The sequence below is a fragment of the Microcaecilia unicolor genome, chromosome 2, assembly GCF_901765095.1.
Source record: "Microcaecilia unicolor chromosome 2, aMicUni1.1, whole genome shotgun sequence".
NCBI classification, from domain to species: domain Eukaryota; kingdom Metazoa; phylum Chordata; class Amphibia; order Gymnophiona; family Siphonopidae; genus Microcaecilia; species Microcaecilia unicolor.
Genome location: NC_044032.1, coordinates 178,914,290 through 178,939,094, shown reverse-complemented (window position 1 = coordinate 178,939,094; position 24,805 = coordinate 178,914,290). Strand labels below are relative to the sequence as shown.

Below are 24,805 nucleotides of genomic sequence, written 5' to 3'. Positions count from 1 at the left end.
CCCCCCCCCCCCCCCCCCCTCCTAGCTCCATCCTTGCTAAAATCACTTCTCACTTGACTGGGAGGAAGAGTTTAAGGTGGTTCCTTAACTGTGAGAAAGCATTGGTAAGGGGGAATGGTAACTCCCTTCAGATTCCCTCAAGCAGATTTTTTTTTTTACATGTTTAGACCATATCAGTATTAACGTCTCCTCCTTCAGCAGGGACACGTCATCATATGTGAGCACACAAGTCCTCAATTAGCACAGGTCTGAACATTATAAAAAAAAAATGCCAGTTGACAAGGTTTTAACCCTGGCTACTATCCATGAAGAACAATTTGGTTACCTTAGAATACAAAAAATATATCAAAGCATCAAATTGCTTTCATTCGCCCGCCTCATGCCTGGAATGATAGCACTGGGGCTCTGTGTTCTTAAGGCCTGCACTAGGGGATATAAACACCAGCACAGAAAACAGCTGCAGGTAAATATGGTACCATTGAAATTTGTTTTATTTACTGTGGAAAAGGTATTAGCACCCCACTGACACACTGTTATCACTTCTGTGTCATTACACATCAAATTAAATATATTAGATACTTGATTTTTGATAATTGTGCAATCATTTCAAACTAGTCATTAAATATCTAATCTACAATCGAACGCAAGTACAATAAAACCATCCTATTTTTAATAATGCCTATTTTCAACATTCTGTATCAAAGCTCCATCCCAATCTCCCTTTAATTAAAGTTCAATAATAACCAGACTCAGCATAACACTGCTTCATAAGGAGAAGAGCTTTTAGAACAATAGACAGCAGTATATTAGCGCTGCATCTTAATACGTTAATCCAGCTTCAACCACTGACTGGAAAAGCACAACACTTCACAGTATTTTAGCACTTCCAATTTTTAATCCTCAAAATCTATAAGATTTTATGTCCAAATAAGAAAACTGGAATGTTTATGAAATGTAAGAGCTCTTAAATGCAATTCTTCATCAGCATGGAAAGACTCAAGCAAAATATATGGAGGATAATTGTGTAACAAGTCAGGACCTGTTCAAAGCTGAAAAGAACCCCACACCTATTCAATGATTTAGCATGCAGTCAAGAGCTAGGGAAGTGTACAGAATGGATTATTTCTTTCAATTATCATATTGATTTTTTACGTGTTTACCCTTTTCAGTTCCTGTGCCCCGATGATGAGTTCACACTCAACACACAATCAATGCAATACAATATTTGTATTCTACTGAAACCATAAGGCTCTGCCTGGATAACAATACAAGAAAAAAAGCAGGCCAATTCCAGAGAATTACAATACTTCTCCTTAACAAATCACTTTAAAAATCTAAAATGAAAAAGATTTCTAAACTTTAAATAAGATGTTTTAGATCTGACAAAAACCAGAAGAGCATTCCAACACTTTGCTGCCTGAAACACAAAAGTTGCATCATGAAGAGGGATCAGGTCACTGTGGGAGAAGGGGAGTCTATTATTGGAGGAATCTAAATTTGGCTTTTAAGATGAAATTTACAGAGTTTTTCAATGCTGAAACAAAGAGGCTGCCCGTTATTAATGATGGTCTATTATTAGACAGAATATACACTCACTTTTGCATTATCCTATATAATAAAACTCACCCTCAAAGTTCTGAGGACACTGACGTCACTGAAGCCAAGCCACTGACGTCACTTCCTTGATGAAGGGTTCGTGGTGGTGAAGCCACCGAAAGCACCAAGTTTCAGGGCCCCGCCCTCGCGTCAAACATGATGACGTCACGGCCGGAGCAATGGCGTCACACAACGAGGGCGGCTCAATGGCGTCAGTGGCATCAGAACGAAGAAGGGGAAGGTAAGTAGGTAGGGAGGGAGGGGGCGAAAACCTTGCTAGCGCCCGTTTCATTTGCTCCAGAAACGGGCCTTTTTTACTAGTCTTGTCATAAAATACATTTTTCTAGGATTGTGTACTAGTATGAACATTTCTTTTTCAGAACTCCAAGACAATGCACATGCTTACTATCAAAATTCAACTATGCATTCTTTCTGACCATAAATTTTTATTATCAGAATGTAAACTGAGATGTTATTAGCTCCATGGGGACTGGTCTATACTGCTGTGCTATGCAATACAAATACATCCATCAGAACTGCAGTTAAACAATACAACTATTATCAGGCTTATCATCTGAATCTTGTTCCGTAAACACCTTAAGGAAGTTTTGTTAATGTCTAATGCCGATTCTCTCATATTATCAAAATTGTATTATTTACCTACAAAAAAGATTTCTCAGAGTGCTGAAGGTACAGTATATGCTGTGCTTGGAGCCAATATTGATTTTGATCTTTCCAAAGTTTTAGAGACATCACAAGTTCCACCATCATATTACTCTTTTAGGGGTGCTTTTACTAATGTGCGCTAAGGGCCCTGTTTACTAAGCCGCGTTATAGGCACGTTAACATTTTTAACACATTAACTGTGTATGGCCCTACAATATCCCTATAGGCGACTACACAATTAGCGTGTGCGCAAATTGTAGGTGCATTAAAAACACTAATGCGCCTTAGTAAACAGGGTCCTAAATCTGTTAGCACACTGTACTAAAAGGACCCCTTAAGTTACCTTTGCTTATAAATCTGAAAAATTTTCTGTGTTGCGCGCTTACTTTAAAAATAAAAATACTTTACATTGTGGTCAGAAATTTAGGGCTTCTTTACAAAGCCATGCGATTCCAGCGCAACAAATGCAATGAAGCCCACAGGAACTGAATGGGCTTCGTCATACTTACTGCCTGGCTTTGTAAAAGGATCCCATAGGATTTTTCCCGATTTAGCTAGGGCTAGACAGGTGAAATTTGATTTGAGGTCCCATACTCTTGCAGTGGATGGTGGTTTTTTGGTTTTTGTTTTTTTTTTTTTTTTTGGGGGGGGGGGGGTTTAGTTCCCCTGCAAATATATGGTTACTTTTCTTCATTTTCTTTTTTTTCTGACCCTATTTGGAAAATTTCTTAGTAAAGAATTTGATGTGACAAAGACCATAGGTAAGGGTTAGAATTTAAAATTTTTGTTAGCAGCAGGAAAGTTTAAACTTTCATCATGTGCTCTCCTTGATGTGAACTTAATAACTGTAAATTTTTATAGTATTATCTATTTTATTATTTCCTGTGCATTCTTGGTATCTCATGAAATGTTAATAAATATACATTAAAAAAAAACCTATCAGGAATATTGATGTTAACCTCTTCTAGGAATTTTTAATTCTTGTAATGGACCTTAAAAGGGCTGTTTGAACATTTTTGGCTTTTAATACTTAATTGGCCGTTCATGCTCTACACAAGCACCCTCCTCCCACCGGACTGGGTCACAACCATCTCTGAGTGAGTCTTCTGCTCTCAAAATATCCCCAGTGATTTCTAGGTTACTGGGGGCCACACTTCCAGTGGTCCCACAGAGCACTCACAGACCCAACACACAAACCACCAGGATACTTTACCTGTCCAGACAAGCAGAGTATTGTTTATTTTCTATTTGTTTTGTTATGTTAGTGTTTGTGTGAAGTTTTATTTATTTTTTTTATATATTCCATGTTCCTCTCCCTACACTATTCGTCTCTTACAAATGTAATATACACATTGCTAAACCTGAGTATATCTTCTGCAAACCGCACTTCCTACAGCTCTGCTTCTTTATTTCTCCACTGATCTACATATGTAAATAATTAACCAGAGTTTCAAGGCAAACAATGGCTCTGTTTAACTGGGAAGCATACAAGATGAAGAGGAAAAAAATTCCGTCAGCACCTGTGAAGGTGGAACAGCTGCTGCCTATTTAGAGGAGTGTTCCTGAGTCAGTTTAGGCAGGTCAGTTATCCTTAATTCAGTCCCTGCCAAGAAGAATGCCCAGTCAGAGAATGACCAAGGACTGATGAGGTTTTGCTGGAACTTGTATGATTAGGATGAGAGAGGAATATGTGAAAGAGGAAAAACAAGAGATTGATGCTATGTGCTGCCACTCCTGTTAAGTGCATGGCATTCGCAGATGAAGATATGGCTTGTACTTACTCATCCAGAGATAGCCTTGCCTAGGGTGTTCAGTATCTATGGCCTTTGGATCACTTTATGGCCTTCAACTTAATGTCTCTAAATCAGAAGCAATGCCTTTGAATTTGCAAATCTCATATTTCTTGGAAATATACCCCCTAAAAAAGGCACAAGTCTCTGTATAATATTTAGGAGCTTACATCTCCGCTAATACACAGCATCTGTATGATTGTAATGTGTTACCCCTTCTTAATAAATCTATAACATGTTTGCATATCCTTGGCCTTTTCAGGTAGGACAATATGCTAATTATCCCATGTTGGTTGACCTTCTGCAGATTTTACTAGTTTGGTTGAGGAGGAGTGATGTGAAGAAGTTCTATCAGGCACTAAGGACTTTCCTTAGAGAATTCAAATATCACTGTGGGTGTTGATGCTTCCTAAAGACAATGGGGGTTTGAACTTTTAGATTTACAAAAATAGCTTGCAGCAGGTCCGTGATTGTATATAGAAACCTCACATTTTACTCCTTTGGCATTGGAAAGCACCTTACTTTCTCCATATTTGAGCTCATATTTATTACATACTAGACTATCGACTCTGAATATTGGCCTAGTCCCCATGTGGTATGGACCTATGTGAGAATTATATGGTAGAACCTTTGTATCGCTCTGGGCTATAATAGGTTCCTTTCCCCCTTATTGCCAATTCAGGGACATTTAGACTTTGTCTGGGGTGGATAAGAAAGCATTCAGATGGGTATAAAATGGGTCGAAGATGTGCTGAAAGAGGGGAGAAATTTTATTATTGCCAGGGGAAGAGAGTTTTGAAACGAGCATTCCTAAGGGCAAAATACAACAACAGAGATTTGCTTCTACACAATAGTAAGCGGGATAACCCTGAGGATCAGATTATGACGTTCATTATGCGATACACTCCCGGGGGGGAGATGGCTGCAAAAATCATTAGGCAACATTGGGACTGTTACTCTGACTTCTCATTTCAAATTGAATTGGATGAAATTCCATTTTGACTTCCAAAAGTTGCATTTTAATTATTATTTTTTTTATTTATTTTTGTTACATTAGTACCCCGCGCTTTCCCACTCATAGCAGGCTCAATGCGGCTTACATGGGGCAATGGAGGGTTAAGTGACTTGCCCAGAGTCGCAAAGAGCTACCTGTGCCTGAAGTGGAGCTCATTTTCAAAAAAGTGGCATAAATCTGCATTTAGATGTTTTTTCTAACAAAACGTCCAAACTGGTATTTTCAAAACCAATTTTTAGATTTTTTTCTATTAAGTCCATCAGAAGTGCGTTCAAATCACAAGGGGGCGTATCAGGAACATGTTAAAGGCGGGATCTGGGTGTTCCTAACCCTTGAACGTTTTTCAGCCATAATGGGACGAAACAAAACTGTCCAGTTTTGAGCTAGACCTGTTTTTATAATGAATAAGGCACAAAAGGGTGCCCTAAATGATCAGATGACCACTGGAGGGAATCAGGAGTGACCCCCAGTGGTCACTGACCCCTGCCACCCCCCCCCCCCCCCCACACACACACACACACACAAATGTGAATACAAATATGATTTAGCAACCTCTATGACTGCTTCAGATGTTAGAGCAGCATGCAGGTCCCTGGAGTACTGTAATGGGCAATGCAGTGCACCATGGAGGGGGGGACTCTGGTCCCTATCTCCTTCTACCTGTCACATTTGTGGAGGAAACTGTGAGCCCTTCAAAATTCACCAGAAATCCACTGTACCCACATATAGATGCCCCCTTCACCCATAAGGGCTATTGTGTACAGCTGTGGGCAGTGGGTTTTGGGGGACTCAGCAGACAAGATAAGGGAGCAACGGTGAGATGTGTACTTGGGAGCATATATTTGAAATCCACTACGGTGCCCCATTTATCTCCTGGGATGTCTGGGAGACCAGTCTACTAAAAATGCTGACCCATCCTACATCACAATGGCTTGATTTTCCATATTTTTCGCTTAGACTTTTTTTTTTTAATGGACCAATAAAACAATACGTCCAAAGCACAAAACCTAGAAACAGTATTTTCGAAAACAAAAGACAAACATTTTTCTTTTTGGAAAATGAATTTCTTATTCAGATTTTGGACATTTTTTGCAAAACGTTTAAAGTCAGTCTTAGAGGTCATATTGAAAATGCCCCTCTATGTCTCATCAACTTTATAGCTCCTAGACTATACCATTACATAGTAACATAGTAGATGACGGCAGAGAAAGACCTGTAAGGTCCATCCAGTCTGCCCAACAAGATAAACTCATATGTGCTACTTTATGTGTATACCTAATCTTGATTTGTATCTGCCATTTTCAGGGCACAGACCGTAGAAGTCTGCCCAACACTAGCCCCACCCCCTAACCACTAGCCCCGCCTCCCACCACCAGCTCTGCCACCCAATCTCCGCCAAGCTTCTGAGGATTCATTCCTTCTGAACATGGCACCAACAGTTCTTTCCCAACGCACTAATTGCAAAGATAAAAAGAAAACTATTCCTCACAAGCTTCAAGTGAATAGTGGTGAATAATATTATATTAAGGCTTTTCTTTAAGTTTACTGGTGTAGTCAACATAGTGTACGTTTTTTGTACAACGAGTATCTGTTCAGAGTGATGCAACAATCCAAAAGGAATATGCTTTCATTATTCACATAGCTGATGTTTCATAACATGACTGACACTTGTTACCTTGAGTGGTCCGGGGTTTGGTTGCATTATTGAAGTCACAGATCTTCCCCCACTGTTCTTGCACAGCCTCCGGTGTCATTGGATGATTTTTTCCTCTAATAATGGCACCAACAGTTCTTTCCCAGCGCACTTGCAAAGAGAAAAAGAAAACTATTCCTCACAAGCTTCAAGTGAATAGTGGTGAATAATGTAAGCTGCAAAACCTATGAATCTTACTATGCTCATTCCGCTTGTTAAAAAAAAATAAAAACCAACTCCTCTCAAATCAGTTTACTTAGTTATTCTGCCCTGCAATGGCAGAAGGAAGTCCTTTTATGCTCAAAAATAATATAAGTCCCTTTCTGTAATCTATGATGCGTGTCCCATCAAAACACATATTGACTTCTCCATAGCACAGTCTGTTAAGAATCTCCAGTATTTCAGAGACAAAAGGTAGAAGGTTCATTGCAGAGAAACCAAACAAAACATGCTCCTGCCCTGAAGAGACCACTAGACCAATCAGGGCAACAAAGTTAGGCCTGAGCAGGGCCTACATGTGGGAGACAAGTGGCCTGGGGGGGGGGGGGGGGGGGGGGGGACAAGTGGCCTGGGGGGGGGGGGGGGGAGACAGGTTAATGGTTTTTCCTATGGCTGAAACCGAGTGATGAATTTCAGCTGCAGATTCAGTATCAGATGAAAACAAAAGCCCTAGTTTTGGTCACACTCTTAAGTCTAAGTGCCAATAACTTTTTTTTGTGCACAATCATAGCTGCTACTAGTGTGAACCAATGTGCTCTCTCATGTTAGTGCACAAAATTTGCACGCTATTTGCTTACCATATCGGGAGCAAGGCTTTTGCATTACGCTTGCTTTAGCAGCTGCATGCTGAGCTTTAGTACAAGGCTCTGACACAAGATAGCTGCATCTGCCTCTCTGTGGGTACTCAAATGACTAGAGAGATGCAGATAGGTTCCTTAAAGACCTGAGAAGCAACTTGAATTGAAATACTGTCTTTAAAAGATTTTAAGATGGAGATGTTGGAATATGTGATTGGGTCTTTGGATTTTTAATTTTCCAAAGATTAGACTGTTACCTACCCTGATGTTATTCAGTCTGTACCTTCATAATACTCAAGCTTCCTAGAAGAGAGGTTACTGGGATCTTCATGGTACACTATGTACTAAGGCAGAAATTCTATAAGCAGATGCCTCCTTTTAGGCATCTCCCTGCACACATACATGTATTCATCATTAGAATACTAGCATATACAGTCATAGGCGCCAGCTCTATGAGTGCCTGAACACCCCCCAGTATTTTTCCCCATAAGTCAATAGATCTGATGCAGCATGCTTCATGTTGCAGAGCTACAGGAAAACACAAACTGCAGGGGAAAGAGGGAAATGCTGTATCCTAGCAGCTGCCAATGGAGACAGGAAGTGCAGCAGACAGACTGACAAAAAGAATAGACAAATTCAGATAACTATTGGCATGATAATTTTACCTATGTTGCAAAAGTAATACCTATATCAGCAGAGATGTGAAGTTACCCAGTTCCATGCTAGAGATTTGGGGACAGCCCTGGTTTTGAACTTACATCCCAAAGCAGTGTGGGATTTGTAGTACAGGGACATCTGAGGTGATGTTAGGAGGTTGGGAGGCTGTAGATCCGGGGTGGTTGGAAGGGGGGGGGGGGGAATCGGGGAGACCGGAGGACTGCTGGACCGCCAACCCCCATTTCACTTGGCTTGGGGAGGGGGTACTTGGGGTCTGGTGGTCCCAGACCCCAAGCACCTCCTATGTTTGCCAGGTCAGGGCTTTTGACAGCCCAGACCTGTTAAACAAGTGCAGAAGTATGTGCTCAAGCACAATCCTCCCGCACTTCAGAGAGAAGGGACTCCCTTATATGGAGTGAAGCCCTACCAAATGCATCCCAGGATACACTGGGCAGAGTTGGGCGCCGCCATTTTTGAGGCAGCGCCAATGGAAGAGGAGGGAAGCCACCTCCCTCCTCCAAGTAAAGGTAGGGGGGGTGGAGAAGGGCTACTAAACCACCAGGTGGAGGGGGATTGACCCTCAGCCCGCTGGGCCACCAGAGACATCTGAGGGGATGCTAGGGGAGGCTGAGGGGGACCGGAGGTCTGCCTGACCTCCAGCCCCCGTGTCGCCTGGGGGGGGGGGGGGGAATGGGGTCCTGCTAGCATGCAAATGCATGCTGAACAGGGCTCACCATTCCTCCCCAACAGTCTGCAAACCCTAACGCCAGCTCCAAGCTGGCGTAGAGTTTGCCACGGCCAGCGAGCCAATGCTTGGCACACTGGTCGCTGATCATTGGGGAGGAATAGGTTTTGCATGCATTTGAATGCTATTTGTGCTAAGAACCCTGTTTTGCATGCTAGTTGCATTAAGAACCCGCGAGCGCATTGTTTCATGCACTTGGGGGCTCTAATCATGCAGCAGTAGAAAATGCAGGCGCTAGTATGGCGATAACAGCTTCTAGTGACTGCGTTTGCTTCTGATCATCAGCCCATCAGGAAGCCCATGGGCTCTGTGGGAGAAGGTTGCTAGCAGAAGAAGGCGAACTGGGAGACAGAAGAAGAACAGGCAGGGGGACACAAGCTGCAGACAGAAGAGGAGCTGAAAGAGACAGAGAGTTGCTGAGGGAAAGGGGGAGGTCATGGTGGAGAGAGCAGACATGAAGATAAGAAAAGGGTGAGCAGTGGCAGGAGGGAGTAAAACTAGAAGAAAGTGAGATGAGAGAAGCTGTAGAAACAAATTTACATAGAGGAAAGAAATTATGATTAAGTGGAGGAAGGCCAGAAGAGAATCCTTTAAAAAAAAAGGACATGGGGACAGAAAGAAAAACAAATACAGACCGAGGACTGAAGTTAAACTACAGACACACAGTTTTAGTTAAGATTTCTGTGCCAGCTGGATCAAGAGTAGGGCAAAATACAGCTATTGTCTTCTCCTCCAGCCCTGTAGTAACCAGAAATAATATGTTATTTTATTGGAAGGACATGGGGGAGTAGGAGGGGATCGTGCCAATATTTGATGCTATGGTCTGAAAAATATCTTTAAAATTGCTTCTCTGCGGCAGCACTGAAATGTACAGACCTAAGATTGAGTTTCAAATTGAAAAGGAAATAGAGACTGACACCATTTCCCTTTTTTCACAAAAAATAAAACAGTCATCCCCTCGTTACATCTTATAGGAGACAGTGGTGTTAGACTAAGTGGGCTCATTATGCTGTATCATCCCGAAGAAAAAAGGTTATACAAGAGATGGGTGGAGTTTGGAAGGGGATAAGGGTTTCACTGCCCTCAAACTATATGTGAGTCTTGGTTTGGTTTCCTTCTTGGCTCAGTTACCAAGCCCTGGCTTTCTGTTCTCACTCTCAGCACAACTCTGCTGCTCAACTTCTGACTTGGCTCAGGCTAGCTTTTGGGGTGTGTGACCTGTGTGGCTGTGCAGGGCACCATGAATGAGGGGGTACTGCTATAGTGATGTGCCACCCCCATATCCTTCCATATCATGTGGGCCAGAGAAAGAGGAAAGTAGAGAGATACTACTACTTATTTCTATAGCGCTACTAGACGTACGCAGCGCTGTAATGGTGATAATGGTGCTGGGAAGAGAATGGGGGGAAAAAGAAGCGGATGTTTGGAAAAGGGAGAAAAAAAAAAAGAGGGATGTTCTGCTAGAGTCACCACCAATAAAAGGAGGAGGCATTGTTCCAAAGCTGTTACCACCAAATGAAGGGCCATTCTATTCTTACTGTACAACGCCTTGAGTGAATTCCTTCAAAAAGGCGGTAAATAAATCCTAATAAATAAAATAAATACATTTCCATTTTTGCAAAAGGCACTAGAGAAAGTGCTAACTCAGTTCCCCAAGCCAACCCACTTACTCTGACTACTAGAGCTTTATCAGGTGGGCTGGCAGGTCTTTGGGTTCACTGATTTCCTGCTCAACATGTGATCTTTGGGGTTTTCAGTGAGGGGGGTCTGGAAGCACCACATGCAAATGTGGTCCTGGTGGAAGTGAAACAAGTGATTGCTGCGCTTCCAAGGTTTGTGCATACAGGTGGTAGAGCAGTTCATAGGGCCTTTCAGGATATGGAACTGAAACACAATAGCGTTTGTGAGTTTCAGATATGAATAGTGTCTGGGGCTCTGGGAAGTGTGGGGATAAAAAATTTGAAATCTAAGCTGAATCTGCTTAGGAGGTATGAGGGACGGGTGAGCCTAGCATACAGGGGAGAGGCACTAACCAAGGTGGAGTGATGGAACCTAATGGGGGGAGGAATTAGTAGGAGGCAAGGCAGGTCAGGTTAGTAGGAAGTAGAGAGAAGAGAAGTGTAGAATGGGGGAGCGGAGTAGATATGGGGGTGCAGAAGCATAACTAGGTGGATCACCAGGGGAGCGGCCGCTCTCCCAAATGGACTTCTGATGGCACCGGTGCCTATTTTTGACACAATCTGTCGTGTTTAAATTAAGCGCCATCGCCGTCAGTTGTCCGCTCTCCCCCCTCTGCCCTCAACCCGATTACGCTTCTAATGGGGGGTATTAAGCACCCTACCCAAAACAAAATTCAAACTGCACTAGGAGAAAGACGTGAGGGAAAACATAAGATGAGAGGAAGAAAGCATTAAGGTGGGGAGGGACCGAGAAATAAGTGAGGATGGTCTATGGTGTGCACAGGTTAGGTAGGGAAGAGGGACTATTGAGGACTGGCTGGGAGGAAGAGAAAATGGGTTGTATAGATGAGTCAGGGTGGACTGGAAGACACAGAATGAGTATGGTGCGGATGAGCTGAGAGTAGGATGGTAAACTGTGGGGAGGAAGAGAGTCTGGTGGGATCTACAATGCTACCCCTAGCATTTCTTTTACCCATAAGTCCTCCCTGCTGTGCTCTTCATTTAAAGACAGACAGACTGGCCAGTTGTGTTCACAAACCACCATGCTTTAATTTCCTTTATATGGACTTGTGACATGTTGAGCACCCCCAATCATTTTAAAAAGTTGGCTCCTATGTATACAGTATGCATTTAAGGGCACATATACATGTGTAAAGGCCAACACACTGCCTAAGTGCTATTCTCTAACTACACACACCCCTGTGACAATGAATAATTTGTAGGTGGGCACATACATGGGCAGGGCACACATTTATATACCATAAGTTATATGCATATCACCCGAAAATAGGCATTTATAGCTCCTAGGAACGTGTTTATACCTGTTACGCCAGCATTCTATATAGGAAGGTAGGCACCTACTTTCCTTCATAGAATATGTGCCAAATAGGCACACTGTTATATTACCCCTAAGTGGCTGCCATGTAACGGCCAGAGGAGAAAAGAGATGAATTCTGTCACCACAATAGCCAGCATGAATCTGTCTGTTTTCTTAAAGGCTGAATATAAGAATATATGTACTCATGCCACATTACTAGCATCATTCTACAATGAGGTTCGCAAGGGTCTTCGGTTTTAAAGTTTACATTAAATATGCTTTGTTTCGTGGGCAAAAAGTGCACCTATTTCCAGATGTGGCTAAGGCCGCTCAGCTGCACAGGAAATTATTCCTGCAGAAGACATCACAAATCCTTGCAGCAGACAGAACTTAAAAATAAATATAAGAAAACAAAAATCCCTGCAAGTGCCTTCTTAGCTATCAGGGCAACAAGAACACTATTTTTGACCCCTTACAGCAGTGCCGTAGCGAGGGCTAATGGCACCCGGGGCGGGTCGCCGCTGCGCACCCCCCCCCCCCCCCCCCGGTGCAGCACGGCACACCCCCTCCCCCCCCCGGACCGCACTCTTACCTGCGGGAGGGCCGATCCGCCCCGAGTGCACGTCACTCGGAGCTGCGTCGGCCCCTCTGGTTACCTGCTCTCTCTGCCCCGGTTCAGGAAGTAACCTGTTCCGGGGCAGAGAGAGCAGGGAACCAGCGGGGTCGGCACCCCCCGAGCGCGTGCACCGGGGGCGGACTGCCCCCCTGCCCCCCCTTCCTACGCCACTGCCTTACAGTAATTTGATCATCTTCTGTGAGAAAACTGATAAAGTTGCTTCAAAGTGGGAGAAGATGTTGGTAATGGTTCTATAGGAGGACTATCGCAGCTGATCTGACACTTCTAGGATATTTGATATGTTTATTTCTTCTTTGTTCTTCCCCTTCCCCGGATGTGAGGTTGTCACATGCATAGAGGATTTATTTTCTTCTTTCTGTATTTGTTTTGGATTGGTTTTGAAATATGCTGCATTTTTCTAATGTTCAAAGTTGCAATAAAATCGCTCTCAAACAGGATGCACTTAAGACATCACAGAACCCTAGGTGCTGTAAAGTACTATAAAAAAAAAAATCTAAAGAGAAAAAGACTGCGAAATGATTTTGCATACCTTATCTGGATCTAGGGGAGTCAAAGAGATACAGTTTTACATGGCAGAAATGAGGAGACACATTACAACTTTAAGATGCTAAAGTTGTCTGGCACAGCCTAGAGAATAATGCTTCAAGTTATCGAGGCCCATAAAATGAAAGAAAAGAAACGATACAGAAAGGTTATGCATGGTTAAAAAGCTCACATATCCTGAGTCCGGAATCAAGAAATCTGAAGGCTTTGCTGGGCTTAGAAACAGTACAATTAGGAGAGAGAGGAGCAGGAAGAAAAAAAGCAAAAGAGAAGGGAAGGGAGAGTAAGAGAAAAGAGGCAGAAAGCAATTGTAAAATATTGCTGCTATGAAAGGTACTCACATTTTCCAATCCATCCTGCTCCCACCTTTCAAAGAGAGAAAAATGTTTTTATTACATTAGCAGGAATATTGACCATTGTACATGCAACATCCAAAGTACATCAGCATATGGAAGTTTGGTTTGTTAACATATCCTCACTTTACCATCTTAAAAAAAAATTCATACATTCTCAGATTAGATTGACAAAAAAAGGATTTTATTCTTCCTGATTCATATAAAGGTACCACACTCACATATTTTGGAAATTTCACATAATTCAAGTTAATCTACAGGGGGCAATTTTCAAGCCGTATCACTAATGCTTCTCTACTTGCTTATGCTGAAAGGTGGTTAGTCAATCCAATAATTATGCATCAGGGACCCCTTTTACTAAGCTATATTAAAATGCTGCAGTTATCATGCATTAAGAGCCAAAATCAAAGAGTGATAAGTGCAAAGCCTCTATCTTAACTGAAACTAGTGTGCTTAACATTTTCCCATACTATTAACACAGAGACAATACACTTACTGAGCATTAACTACATTGCAGATAACAGAGATGCACTTAACGTGGAGCAGTAGGTGGAGTTTTCGGCTGCTTTAACAGTTAACAGCTGATCTGACAGGATGCTGGGCTCATGGACCCTTGGTCTTTTCCCAGTGTGGCATTACTTATGTACTTAACATTCACCAGCGTACCAAAGCCCTGGTCAATTCCACACCCTATTCCATGTTTGTTAATATAGGAATTAGCGCATGGTACGATGTCCCCATGCATACCTCCGACCCACCCCCATCCTCCCACCCTGTCAGACTGTCATAGTAATGCTTGAATGTTTTCACTTATATACACTGTCAGCTAGCACATTTGCTTATTTCCGATCTGACGAAGAAGGGCAACCTTCGAAAGGTAATCAAGAAATGTATTAAGTTATGTCCAATAAAAAAAGGTATCATCTTATTTTCTTTTCCATGTTTTATTTTGTTTGATTTCTATTGATAACCTTAAGAGTGGACTAACACGGCTACCACACTCCTCTACTTACACATGGTACGAGGAATAATTTTATACACAACAGTATATGCATGTAAAATAAGTACGTAAGTAATGCCATACTGGGAAAAGACCAAGGGTCCATCGAGCCCAGCATCCTGTCCACGACAGCGGCCAATCCAGGCCAAAGGCACCTGGCAAGCTTCCCAAACGTACAAACATTCTATACATGTTATTCCTGGAATTGTGGATTTTTCCCAAGTCCATTTAGTAGTGGTTTATGGACTTGTCCTTTAGGAAACCGTCTAACCCCTTTTTAAACTCTGCTAAGTTAACCGCTTTCACCACATTCTCCGGCAACGAATTCCAGAGTTTAATTATGCGTTGGGCGAATGTCTCTTAAAAGTTAACCTTTGCATAAAACTACATGCAATGACTGGAACACTCGTACTTTTACGCAACCAAGGTGTAGGCAGGTTTTGGGAACAGCGCAGGGGGAGTCACTATTTATGCTTGTACTATATAAAATAATCACAAACATTTATATCTGCTTCTGCGCACTAAGAGTCGTCAGCTTCACTTAAGGCACTATTTCTGCAGGATTCATGCTCGTATTTTACGAAGACACATAGGAACCTACATGTCTATAAAATGGCTACCAATAGGTACCTTCTTGCCTTCTCAGTCTAGGCAACCAATTATACAATTACCCTCAGTATCAAGCCAATGTGTTAACTGGTAGCACAGACATGCACTAAACAGTACATGCTAATTCCCATATTAATTACTTAATATGCTTTAGCAAGAAAGGCCCCAAATACCTCAACATACCAAAGCAATACACAGTACCATATTCCCAACTGCATCTCTATTCAACAATTACATTTGTGAGGAGTTAATTCACAACGTTTTCTTTCTAAAAGCCAATGCCATATCTTATAAAATCAACAGAGCAAATGCAGTGTCCATACATGGCAACGTACCAGATCATACTTAAACCTAAAAATCACAAGTATAAATTAGTACTGTCCTGAGGTTTATACAGGGAAAACGTGTTTCACAGTGGAAAGATTCCTGCTTTACAATAGTAACTACAAATTAAAATACTGGGGAATGACTTGCCAGTATCACAGGCGCTGCTCCCCTCTACCAGCTCCCATGTTCATCAGCAGTAGGCAGGAAAAGCAGTATTTTAAAGAAACTTTTGCTGGCCTCTCCATGTCCTGCTTACATTGTGACATCAGCCAGTATCCAACTGCATCACAACATGAAGAGAGAGAGAGAGAGAGAGAGAGAAAGAAAAGGAGAGAAACAGTACAGAGGGAAGAAGAGGAAAGAGAAAACAGTGGTGGAAGTACAAAAAGGGGAAGAAAAATTTAGAAGAGAAAGAAGGCATTACTCAGCACCTGCAGGGAATTACAAGGATGGAAGAAATTGTGACTTTTGGTCCCATGTCTTATGGTCAGATCTTCCTGTTTCCATCATTCTACCTTATTGATAGCCTATAGTTGCAAGGGAGGCACATCTGTGTCTACACAATCACTTGCAGGATTGTCAAATGCACCACAAAAGAAAACAGTGGAGGAACACCTCTCTCCCTCCCCCCCCCCCCCCCCCCACACACACACACAACCTAGGAGTGAGCAAGTCTGTGTTTTTGACCAAGTGTAACTGGAGCTGAAACTTCATACCTGAACGTGTGGGATGCGCAAGACATGGGTACAGCATCAGTAGCATATGGTGGTACATTCACACCACCAACTTTGAAAAGATGCCATGCACTCCCAAAGATGCTATCTCCAACTTATAACGGTTTCTTCCCATGGACTAGCCTGGCACTAATATGTCATCATCTTGGTGATAGGGATGCATAGGATCACCAGTGCAGTTCAAAGATCTGATGACAAGTGAACCATGCAGCCACACTAACTGAGAAATCTCACTGACCTCCATGGCTCAGATATCTACTTTCCTGGCTGTTGCTCCCTCAGCTCAGCACTAATGCTATTTCCAAGGAAAAAACTGCTGTAGGAGGGTCACCACCTCTTCCATCTTCTTTGCAGTCTACGTGGTCAAAATGTCAGCTGTTTGAACACCAAGGGATTCCATAGATACAGGTAGCATCTTGTTACAGAAGAAGCCTTCTTCTACTGGATGCGTGACTTTTGTGTGGGCTGCCTTTTGGGCACCTATACCTTTGGATGTCCAAATGGTGGTGTCTAAAATTCTGGCTCAATTCATTCCCTTCCTGCAGTGGTGCAACTCGTGACTTCTGGGCACTTCCCAAAACACACAGCTGTTAACTGCCCCTGCTACAGGAAAGTGCTACAGAACCCCAATCACGTCTTTCAATATAATTAAAGTACAATTAACTGTATAGATATTGTTGGAGGTTCATAAGCAGGGTGCATGACTTTTGGGCACCACCATTCAGATGTTGCAATTTGCTCTTCTCTATCTGGGTGCCCAAATGTTGGGGGTCTAAGAGTCCAGCTCGATTCACTCTGCAGCACCGGAGGTGGTAAGAACTCAGTAAGAGCAAATTTTAACCTTTCACATTAATTGTATTTGTAGACATAACTTGTGTTCTATATTACTTTTCTATAGCAGAGGCACCTAAGAGCAATGTTTAGGAAACCCATACTTCTGGGTGCCTAAATGATGGTGTCTAAACATTTGGCTCAGTTCACTCCTTTCCTGCAGTGGTGGAACGCTTGACTTTTGGGCAACCAAAATATTGCTCTTAGGTGCCTCTGCTATAGAAAAGTACTCTAGACCCCCAAGTCATGTCTACCAGTATAATTAACATCATCAGTTCCTCCACCATCTCCAGACTCTGCAGGAGGTGAGTGAATTGAGCCAAACTTTTAGACAGCATCATGTAGGTGCCCAAATGGAGAAGAGTAATTGCAGCACATGAACGGTGATGCCGAAAAGTCATATACCCTGCTTAAGAACCTTTTTGTTCCTTCATGATCTAACAGTCCCATGGATTCTTTCACAGGCTTTCTGCTTCTGATGTACCTGAAAAAGGTGTTACTTTGAATTTTTGTCTCAACGTTAAGTTTTTCTTCGTATTCTCTTTTAGCCTTCTTTATCAGTGCTTGGCATCTAGCTTGACACTGTGTATGTTGTTTCTTATTCATTCGGATCCTTTTTCCATTCTTTGAAGGATGCTCTTTCGGCTCTAATAGCCTCTTTCACTTCACCTTTTAACCACACTGGCTGTCATTTGCTCTTCTTTCCACTTTTGTCAATACATGGAATACATCTGGTCTGGGCTTCCACGAAGGTATTTTTAAACAATGTCCATACCCAATTTAAAGTCCCAACCTTTGCGGCTGAATTTTTCAGCTTCTTTTTAACCATTTTCCTCATTTTGTTATAGTCACCCTTTCAAAACTTAAATGCTGCTACAGCAGATTTCTTTAGTGACTTCACTCCAAAGATCAGCTCAAATATGATCAGGTTATGTCATGGATTCCCAGTGGATCCAACACCATTACCTCTCATACCACGCCCTGAATTCCACTAAGGACTAGATCTAAAATAGCTCCCCTTCTTGTCAGTTTTTGGATCAGTTGCTCCAAGAAGCACTCATTTATTATATCTAAGCATTTTACCTCCTTTGCTCCCTGATATAGCAATTATTTATTTGTTGCATTTGTATCCCACATTTTCCCACCTATTTGCAGGCTCAATGTGGCTTACATAATTCCGTAATGGCGATTGCCATTTCCGGATTGAGAAATACAAAATGGTTCTTAAGTGACAGAGTAGATTAAGCAATCAAGTGTAGCGAGTTCATTTCTGGCATGAGAAATAGAGTGGTATTCCTATAGAGTTCATGAGTGACAGGGAAAGTTACGCAATCAAGTGTAGAGAGTTCGTTTCTGGAATGAGAAGTAGAGTGGTATAACGATAAAGTTCATTAGTGCCAGAGTATAGTTAAACAATCCAGTGTCAAGAGTTCGGTTTTGTCCCGTTCTGGTATGGGTTTCATTGTCTGGTATTTAGGATGGATCATTGTGGTATGCCTTTTCGAACAAATTGGTTTTTAATAACTTTCGGAAGTTTGTTACGTTGTGTATTGTTTTGATAGCAGTCAGTAGGGCATTCCATAGTTGCGCGCTTATGTAGAAGAAGCTGGATGAATATGTTGATTTATATTTTAGTCCTTTACAGCTAGGGTATTGAAGATTCAGGAACGTGCGTGCTGATCTTTTTGCGTTTCTGGTTGGTAAGTCTAAGAGGTTTGTCATGTATACCGGGGCCTCGCCATGAATAATTTTATGAACCAGGGTACAGATTTTGAACGCAATACGTTAAGTGGGAGCCAGTGTAGCTTTTCTCTTAGGGGTTTGGCGCTTTCGTATTTCATTTTTCCAAATATGAGTCTGACTGCAGTGTTTTGGACGGTTTGGAGTTTCTTAATGATTTGTTCTTTGCATCCGGCATAGATTGCATTGCAGTAGTCTAGGTGGCTTAGCACCATTGATTGTATCAGGCGGCGGAATATTTCCCTTGGAAAGAAGGGTTTTACTCTTTTGAGTTTCCACACTGAGTGGAACATTTTCTTTGTTGTATTTTTCGCTTGGCTTTCTAGTGTGAGATTTCAGTCAATTGTGACTCCGAGGATTTGCAGGCTATCTGAAACAGGGAGGGTGTAGCCTGGGGTGTTTATGGTGGTGGGTTTGTTCGTGTTGTATTGTGACGAGAGGATGAGACACTGTGTTTTTTCTGTGTTGAGTTTTAATTGAAATGCATCCGCCCATGAATTCATGATTTGGAGACTGTGTTTGATTTCATTTGTGATTTCAGTTAGATCGTGTTTGAATGGGATGTAAATCATGACATCGTCTGCGTAGATGTAAGGGTTGAGGCCATGGATAGATAATTTGGCTAGAGGTGACATCATTAGGTTGAAAAGGGTCGGTGAAAGCGGTGATCCCTGGGGTACTCCACATTCTGGTTTCCATGGTGGTGATGTGCTCGAATTTGATATCACTTGGTATGTTCTTACGGTTAGGAAGCCCTTGATTCAACTAAGTACGTTTCCCCTGATCCCTAAGTATTCTAGGATGTTTAGTAGTATTTTGTGTACCATTCAATATTATACCCATTCAATATTGGAGTAATTGAAATCACCCATTATTATAATGTTGCCCAATCTTACAGATTTCCTAATTTCTGTAAACATTTATTCATCCATTCTGTTCATTTTGTCCTGGAGGACCATAGTACAGCACTATCAGTATACTCTTTCCCTTCACACATGGAATTTCTATCCTCTTTCCCTTCACACATGGAATTTCTATCCTCAAGGATTCCACGCTGCTGTTTCATGTAGAATATTTTATTTGACTCAATTCCCTCTAACATATAGCGCAACCCCCCCCCCCCCCTCCAATTTGACCCACTCTATCATTGCCATATAATTTGTAACTTGGTAACACAAGTGTCCCATTGATTGTCCTCGTTCCACCAGGTCTCCAAGATGCCTATTATATCCGCCTCTTCATTTACTGCTATATACTCCAATTCCCCAATTTATTTTTTAGGTTTCTAGCATTTGTACATAGACACTTCAAACTGTGTTTTTTTCCTAGCATCTACAAGCTGCTTTGAAGTTGACGGGGATAACTTGCAACCTTTACTCTGTCCGCCCACTAAACACTCCTGGCTTTCTTTCATTATTGAATCCTCTCTATTGGGATTCCCTAGATGTCCTATTTAAATAGTATCCTTCGAGGATACTCCACATCGAACCATGCGCTCCTGGTCGACTGTCTGCTACCCCCCACCCCCATTTTAGTTTAAAAGCTGCTCTCTCTTTCTTTTTTTAAAACTTAACACCAGCAGCCTGATTCCATCCCGGTTAAGGTGGAGTCCACCCTTTCAGAGTTCCTAACAAATCTAAATCCCTCATCCTTGCACCATCGTCTTAACCAATTCAAAAAATTGAATTTGCAACCATCTCTCCTCCACCCCCTCTTCCCTTAGTCCACTCTCTCAACCCTCTTACCCCTGCCTCCTTTTCTTCCTTTTCCGCAATCACTGAAGAAGCAGCTTCACTTCTTCTTTCATCCTCAAAACTAACCACCTGCCCCACTGACCCTATCCCCACTCATTTACTCAACACTCTCTCTCCTGCTGTCACCCCTTTCATCTGTCATATCCTCAATCTGTCACTTTCCACTGCGACTGTCCCTGATGCCTTCAAACATGCCGTAGTCACCCCACTCCTCAAAAAACCTTCTTTGGATCCTACCTCTCCTTCCAACTATCGCCCCATCTCCCTCCTCCCTTTCTTATCCAAGATACTAGAACGTGCTGTCCACCGTTGCTGCCTCGACTTTCTTTCTTCTCAAGCTATTCTTGATCCACTCCAATCTGGCTTTCACCCCCTTCATTAAACTGAAACAGCACTTGCTAAAGTCTCCAATGATCTATTCCTGGCTAAATCCAAAGGGCTCTACTCTATCCTCATCCTTCTTGATCTTTCTGCTGCTTTTGACACAGTTGATCACAACCTACTCCTTGGCACGCTGTCCTCACTTGGATTTCAGAACTCTGCTCTTTCCTGGTTTTCTTCTTATCTCTCTCAGCATACTTTTAGTGTATACTCTGGTGGATCCTCCTCTTCCTCTATCCCACTCTCAGTGGGTGTACCTCAAGGATCTGTCCTAGGATCTTCTCCTTTTCTCTATCTATACTTCCTCCCTTGGTGCTCTGATCTCAGCTCACGGTTTTCAATATCACCTTTACGCTGATGACTCCCAGATCTACCTCTCCACACCAGAAATCTTGGCTAAAATCCAGGCCAAGATATCTGCCTGCCTGTCTGACATTGCTGCCTGGATGTCTCACCGCCACCTGAAACTCAATATGTCCAAAATTGAGCTCCTTATCTTCCCACTTAAACCAACCTCTCCCCTTCCTCACTCTCTATTTCTGTCGACAACACGCTCATTCTTCCCGTCTCATCTGCTCGTAACCTTGGGGTCATCTTCGACTCCTCCCTCTCCTTCTCTGCACATATTCAACAGATTGCTAAAACCTGTCGTTTCTTCCTCTATAATATCGCCAAAATTCACCCTCTCCTTTCTGAGCACGCTACCAGAACCCTCATCACCTCTCGCTTGGACTACTGCAACTTGCTTCTCACAGGTCTTCCACTCAGCCATCTCTCTCCTCTTCAATCTGTTCAAAATTCTGCTGCATGATTAATATTTCGCCAAAAGTCGCTATGCCCATATCAGCCCTCTTCTGAAGTCACTTCACTGGCTCCCTATCCATTTCCGTATACAGTTCAAGCTCCTCTTATTGATCTATAAGTGCATTCACTCTGCTGCCCCTCACTACCTCTCCAACCTCATTTCTTCCTACACTCCTTCCCAGGAACTCCATTCACTAGGCAAATCTCTCCTAATTGCACCCTTCTCCTCCATCGCTAACTCCAGACTCCGTTCCTTTTATCGCGCCGCACCTTATGCCTGGAATAGACTTCCTGAGCCATTACGTCAAGCTCCATCCCTGGCCGCCTTCAAATCTGGGCTAAAGGCCTACCTGTTTGATGCTGCTTTTAATTCCTAACCTGTCATCTACTACTACTACTACTACTACTATTTAGCATTTCTATAGCGCTACAAGGCATACGCAGCGCTGTACAAACATAGAAGAAAGACAGTCCCTGCTCAAAGAGCTTACAATCTAATAGACAAAAAATAAATAAAGTAAGCAAATCAAATCAATTAATGTGAACGGGAAGGAAGAGAGGAGGGTAGGTGGAGGCGAGTGGTTACAAGTGGTTACGAGTCAAAAGCAATGTTAAAGAGGTGGGTTTTCAGTCTAGATTTAAAGGTGGCCAAGGATGGGGCAAGACGTAGGGGCTCAGGAAGTTTATTCCAGGCGTAGGGTGCAGCGAGATAGAAGGCGCGAAGTCTGGAGTTGGCAGTAGTGGAGAAGGGAACAGATAAGAAGGATTTATCCATGGAGCGGAGTGCACGGGAAGGGGTGTAGGGAAGGACGAGTGTGGAGAGATACTGGGGAGCAGCAGAGTGAATACATTTATAGGTTAGTAGAAGAAGTTTGAACAGGATGCGAAAACGGATAGGGAGCCAGTGAAGGGTCTTGAGGAGAGGGGTAGTATGAGTAAAGCGACCCTGGCGGAAGATGAGACGGGCAGCAGAGTTTTGAACCGACTGGAGAGGGGAGAGGTGACTAAGTGGGAGGCCAGCAAGAAGCAGATTGCAGTAGTCTAAACGAGAGGTGACAAGGGTGTGGATGAGGGTTTTGGTAGAGTGCTCGGAAAGAAAGGGGCGGATTTTACGGATGTTGTAAAGAAAGAAACGACAGGTCTTGGCGGTCTGCTGGATATGAGCAGAGAAGGAGAGAGAAGAGTCAAAGATGACCCCAAGGTTTCGAGCTGAGGAGACAGGGAGAATGAGAGAGCCATCAACAGAAATAGAAAACGGGGGGAGCGGGGAGGTGGGTTTGGGGGGGAAAATGAGAAGCTCGGTTTTGGTCATATTTAATTTCAGGTGGCGTTGAGACATCCAGGCAGCAATGTCAGACAAGCACGCTGAAACTTTGGTTTGGATGCAAGGTGAGATATCAGGGGTAGAAAGGTATATTTGGGAGTCATCAGCATAGAGGTGGTAGGAAAAGCCATGGGATGAGATTAATGAACCAAGGGAAGAAGTGTAGATAGAAAAGAGGAGGGGACCAAGAACAGAACCCTGAGGTACACCGACAGGCAGAGGGATAGAAGTAGAAGAGGATCCACCAGAGTGAACACTAAAGGTGCGGAGGGAGAGGTAGGAAGAGAACCAGGAAAGGACAGAGCCCTGGAATCCAAGTGAGGACAGGGTATCGAGAAGTATGCTGTGATCGACAGTGTCAAAAGCAGCGGAAAGATCAAGAAGAATGAGGATGGAATATTGACCTCTGGATTTAGCCAGTAATAGGTCATCTGCTCGTAACCTTTATCTTGTCTTCCTCTCTTCAATAGTCCCCTTTTCCCTATGTGTCCTGTCTGTCCTACCCTTATCCCTTATTTGTTCTGTCTGTCCTGATTTAGATTGTAAGCTCTTTTGAGCAGGGACTGTCTTTTCTTCAGGTTAAATTGTGAAGCGCTGCATACGACTGATAGCACTGTAGAAATGATTTGTAGTAGTAGTAACCACTCTTTCAGACTGCAGGGCTCTGCCTGCCTCTTGGGTCCTGCACATAGAATGGGGAGCATTTCCAAAAATGCTAACCTAGAGGATCTGGATTTCAGCTTTCTACCTAAGAGCTAAAATTTGGCTTCCAGAACCTCCCTCCCACATTTTCCTATGTCATTGGTACCCACATGTACCAAGACAGTTGGCTCCTCCCCTCAATATAGAAAATCTTATCTAGGTGACAAGCGAGGTCAGCCACCTTCGCACCAGGCAGGCAAGTGACTAGGCGATCCTCGTACCCACCATCCACCCAGCTATCTACATGCCTAATAATCGAATCACCCACTACAACAGCTGTCCTAACCCTTCCCACCTGGGCAGTAGCTCCTGGAGACACATCCTCAGTACGAGAAGATATTGCAACCCCCGGTGAGCAGATCATGACTACAGGATTACTTCCTACTTCATCAGGGTGATGCTCTCCTTCTATGAGACCTCTCTCTTCCAAGGCACCAAAGGGACTGCAGACTGGAAGTGGGACTTCTCTACAACATCCCAATAGGCCTCCTCTATGTACCTTTCTATCTCCCTCAGCTCCTCCAAGTCTGCTACTCTAGCATCAAGAGAATGGACTTGTTCTCCGAGAGCTAGGAGCTCTTTGCATGCGCATACACATCTAAAACCTCTCGCCAACTAGGAGATAACCATACATGTGACACTAAATGCAAAAGACTACCCCTCTTGCTGCTGGACTGATGTCTGCATTTTAGTACTGTTGTGTTGTTTAAACTTCTTAAGGTACTATGGATATTAGATTAATATAAAGAACTTAAAGATTATATGGTATATTGTGTGATGTATTTAGTGTTTGCTTCACAGAAAGTAATTAAAATGTAATTAAAACTCTAATGAAAACTCCCCTCCTGTTATCCTAATTAGAATAACTATTAGTTAAGACTATAAATGAAGAGATGTGCTGGGGTGGGCAGGAAAAATGGGAAGGGAAGGGGAGTGGGGGAGGAGTTGATACTGACACAGTTTTGTTGCACAAGAAACTGTGCTGAATATATGGTTTAAGAGTTAGATTGGTAAATAATGGTAAAATTTAAATTAAAATGTACCATTTGAATTAATTTCCATATGAAATTTCTTTCACTTTTGATTACATGCTAACATCATTGATGCACA

At 42.8% G+C, this 24,805-nt stretch overlaps 1 protein-coding gene across 1 annotated transcript in view; it reads right to left on the bottom strand.

Annotated features, from left to right (window-relative positions):
• The window catches only part of LOC115463217 (peroxisomal multifunctional enzyme type 2-like), a 204,254-nt gene that overhangs the window by 94,576 nt on the left and 84,873 nt on the right, over window positions 1-24,805 (bottom strand). The window contains exons 10-11 of the mRNA XM_030193529.1: window positions 13,478-13,502; window positions 6,743-6,871 (exon numbers count right to left, since the gene is read on the bottom strand). Of these exons, the coding sequence (XP_030049389.1) occupies window positions 6,743-6,871; window positions 13,478-13,502 (154 nt within the window). The remainder of the gene's footprint in view (window positions 1-6,742; window positions 6,872-13,477; window positions 13,503-24,805) is intronic.